We start from the raw sequence: 3,599 nt of genomic DNA on the forward strand, positions 1-3,599 counted from the left end.
TGGTGGCCTGAAATTTCTGAGACGTGGAAAAGGCTGGAAGGGGCAGGCAGGGACACAGGAACAGAGAGAAGGAGAGCTACTCACAGAAAGTCTTGGCAGGGCAAGGAGAGGACCACTAAGGTACACACACACCTGAGGGACTGAATGGGCATGGGCACCTGGCAGGCAAGCCCACGGACAGTGGCGGGGAGGGCCCAGCCCAGGGCACCTGAACACTGGTGCACTTGGACCTGCCTCTGCTTCCTGACCAGGGGTCTGGGACAAAGTCCTAGGCTGGTGCAGGGTTTGGTAAAAAATAATTAATTTTTCTCTTCAAGTGAAAGCTCTGACTCAGGCCTTTTCCTGTCCCGAACAGCAACATCCTTGCTTAGGCCTGAACCACAGAAGCTGCTCAGGGCTATCCACAGCCTCCCCATGGCCAATTTGAGCCTACTCTGTGGCTCTAGGCCCAATTTGGAACATCCTGTGGGCTCCAGGTGAGTGGGGTTCAGGGGAGCCCTGAGACCTGAGTGTAGCTGGAAGGGGTGAGGCTGGGGCACCCAGTTGGGTTAGTGTGTGTGTACCTGTGCCTGTAGGGCAGACAACGTATGCCCACTAGGAGATATCTATCTATGGATCTGGTGCTACCGCAGCAAGGTCCTGTGACCATGTGATCAGAAGGGACAGGAATCCCACACTCCCAGCCGCCTGTCCCGGGAATGCTCCCTGCCTGGGACAGGGCAGTCTGGCCCCCTGTGTCCCCAGCTTCCCGCCATTCACCTTCCTGAGAAGTGAGAAAGCCAGGCTTCCTGCTGCAAGGGGAGGGGGCTGCTTGACCAGCTGCCTGGGAGCCTCCAGTGACTCATCCGGGTGGGGGGTGTTTATGAGCAGCTGAAACGGCTGTAAAAGTGGCACCTAGGTTCACTTATGGCCTGGCCATTCCCTCCCCTACCAGCCCCTTGCCTTGAAAAGCTTCCAGAGGGGCTTGGGAACCTGGAAAGAGGTCTGGGATTGAGGCTTGATGGGGGCTCAGCCTGGGGTCAGGGTTCAACCAGGGGTTAGAGATCAGACAAGGAAGGGACTCAGCCTAGGGGTAAAGCTAACTGTGGGATCAGGACTGAGATTGGGATTCAGGCTGACTTTGGGGCTAGGGTTGAGGGAACAAAGGGTCGGGGTCTACGGGCTAATTTTACCGGATAGCTTCCAGGCTCGGGCAAGGGATTTCCTGAGGGAGTGAGGCCAGGCTGCAGGTCTCAGAGAGCCTCTGTTTTTCCTGTTTGAGTCTGGTGCCCACCCAGGCCCCAGGGTCTGTGTACCTTGGCCAGAGCCCTACTCATGGTGGCCGTGGCGGCAGCAGAGGCCTGTCAGCCTAGGACTGCTGAACCAGAGTGCAGCCCCTGCTCCAGTTCTGAGCTCCAGTGACAGCCTTGGCTCCTCCTCCTAGGCCCCAGCCTGGGGATCAAAGAGGGGAGTCCCCACAGGGACTTACTCCCACTCCCCACCCCCAACCAGAACTTTCTAAACGCCATTGAAACTGACCTGAAACTGACCAGAAACTGACCCTGGGGCCCTGGGGCTTGCCTGTCAAAAAGGGTGGGCGGTGCTCTGCCAGGCACTGGGGTGCTACCAGTTAATGTGTGACACCCCCACCCCTATGGTGGCACTTTAACCAGAGGCCTGGGGGTGATTTAGGGGGTCAGTGGCCCCGCCCACAGTGGTGGAATGTCCAGCAGGAGACTCTGGAGTGAGGCACATGAATTACGGCTAGGGAAACACCCTTAAGGAGCCCAGAGCCCATGAAGCCTCTGTGCAGCCCTATCCACAGCTAGCCCACCCTGGTCCTCCCAAGCACAGGGTATTGTTTCTCAATCTCAAGCTTGCTGGTGTCAGATCTGAGAAGGACTTCCTCCATCAACTCCTAGCTTCATCTCTCAGTACCTCCAATCCCTCCATGAATGTTCTTTTCCTATCATCAAGGGGTGTGGGTCATCAAATCATAAAACTTGGAATCGAATTGCTTAGAAACAGAGACATAAAGCTTCTTTGAAGAACCATGAGTGTTCTTTAGGTGCCTGCTCTGGGCACCTGAGCCTCTGTCCCTGTTCCCAAAGAGCCCACACACCATAGGGAGCAGTCCCCAAACCACAGCCACCCCTCCCCCAATAATGGAAGAGATGGAGACACAAGGAGAGAGAGATGTCCTCTACACCAGGCAAAGAAGTATGATCCTGGCTGAGGAAACTACAAAGGCAAAGGCAGCGCAGTGAACACAGAAAGAAGACCAGGAGCCTAGTCAACAGTGCCTGTTGAGGAGAGTCACCTTTGGAGGAAACTGCCTCAAACAGCAGTCTAAACACCAGGACAAGAAACTTGAGGGTAGTGGGGCATGGAAGAGAGTATGGCCATAGAGATGTATGGAGAAGACCCTTGTGGGTACAGTCTGGGAGATGGGTGGGTTTGAGCAGGAGGAGGGGGTGGGTTGCCAGGAAAGTTGGCTGCAATTGGACTCCAGTGGCCTTAGGGCTTGGGCTTGGGCACTCATTCACTTTGAAGAGAGGGGTCATCCCTGAGACAGGGGGCCGGTTTGAGGGCTCTGAGGAGCTCAATTTCCACAGGCTGAGCCTGGGGAGCCCCCAGAGTCCATGGGTCTCTCAGAAACCCAGAGAGATACCCACCCTCAGAGGCACTGAAACAGTAAAGTTAAAAGTGCCCTTTGAATCAGCTGGTCAGCTCCCCATTTTACAGATGAGGAAACTGAGGCTCAGACAGCAGGAGAGTCGTCGTGTCCAGGATACACAGTTGGTAAGTGGGAGACCTGGGGTTGCCACTTAGCGCGGATATTTCCTAGGGCCCTGACAAGTCACATTAGCTTCCTCCTGACCATCCTTAAAGCCCTTTGCTCCAGGCATCCCCAGGCCCTCCCTGAACCTCAGCTTCCCCACCTGATACTTAGAGGTTGTAGGCTTGGGGTCTGGGGTCCCCTCCTCTGAGCCCTCCAGCCTCTGCCCCCGAAGTCTCTTCCCGCCCTTTTCCCAAGTTGAGGGTCCCCAGTGGACCAGAGCCGGCCAAGAGCTTTTGGGGGTGTGAAGGAGTGGGAGAGGGGGGCGGAACCCCACGGTGGGGGTCCCGGCTGAGCCCTTGGTCTTGCGGCCTCTAGTCGCCCGGGGTGGAGTCAGGGGCGGAGCTAGAGAGGCCGGGCCGGCGTCTGGATGGGTAGGGACTCGGAGAGACCCGGACCCGGGAGAGACTGGGGAGGGAGAGAGAGGGACGTGAGCCCAGAGACGCGGGCAGGGACGGGGGCGGGTCTGGGGCACAGCAGACCTACCCACTCGGGAGATTCCTGAGGCTGGGGGTCCAGGCGGGGGCGGGGCGGGCAGGAGGGCGGTGGCGGAGCCAGGCTCTGGGGCTGGCGGCAGAGCAGCCTCTCCGGGGATCCCGGTCCAGCCTGAGCGGGAGTCCCGCGGGCGGACAGACAGCGCTGCGGCCGGGGGCGCGCCGGGTACCTCCAGTGAAGAGGGCCTGCTTCGCGGCTGAGGGCCCCTATTCACCGGCCGGGGCCGGACGATCAGAAAAAATAACGTCTGTGCCTTCCCGGAGAGGAAAATGAAGCGGCGGGGGCT

General features: G+C 58.4%; 1 protein-coding gene across 3 annotated transcripts in view; it reads left to right on the forward strand.

Annotated features, from left to right (window-relative positions):
• The first annotated feature begins 355 nt into the window (after positions 1-355).
• Positions 356-3,599, forward strand: part of PTH1R (parathyroid hormone 1 receptor) — a 24,373-nt gene continuing 21,129 nt past the window's right edge. For 2 of the 3 annotated variants that reach the window (XM_024751459.1, XM_024751463.1), the window contains exons 1-2: positions 356-476; positions 2,725-2,781. In XM_024751459.1, the coding sequence (XP_024607227.1) occupies positions 2,725-2,781 (57 nt within the window). In that variant the 5' untranslated portion in view covers positions 356-476. The remainder of the gene's footprint in view (positions 477-2,724; positions 2,782-3,599) is intronic. The other variant, XM_024751460.1, reaches the window with a different exon arrangement.

Source organism: Neophocaena asiaeorientalis, unplaced genomic scaffold (genome assembly GCF_003031525.2).
Source record: "Neophocaena asiaeorientalis asiaeorientalis breed wild unplaced genomic scaffold, Neophocaena_asiaeorientalis_V1.1 scaffold221, whole genome shotgun sequence".
Lineage (NCBI taxonomy): Eukaryota > Metazoa > Chordata > Mammalia > Artiodactyla > Phocoenidae > Neophocaena > Neophocaena asiaeorientalis.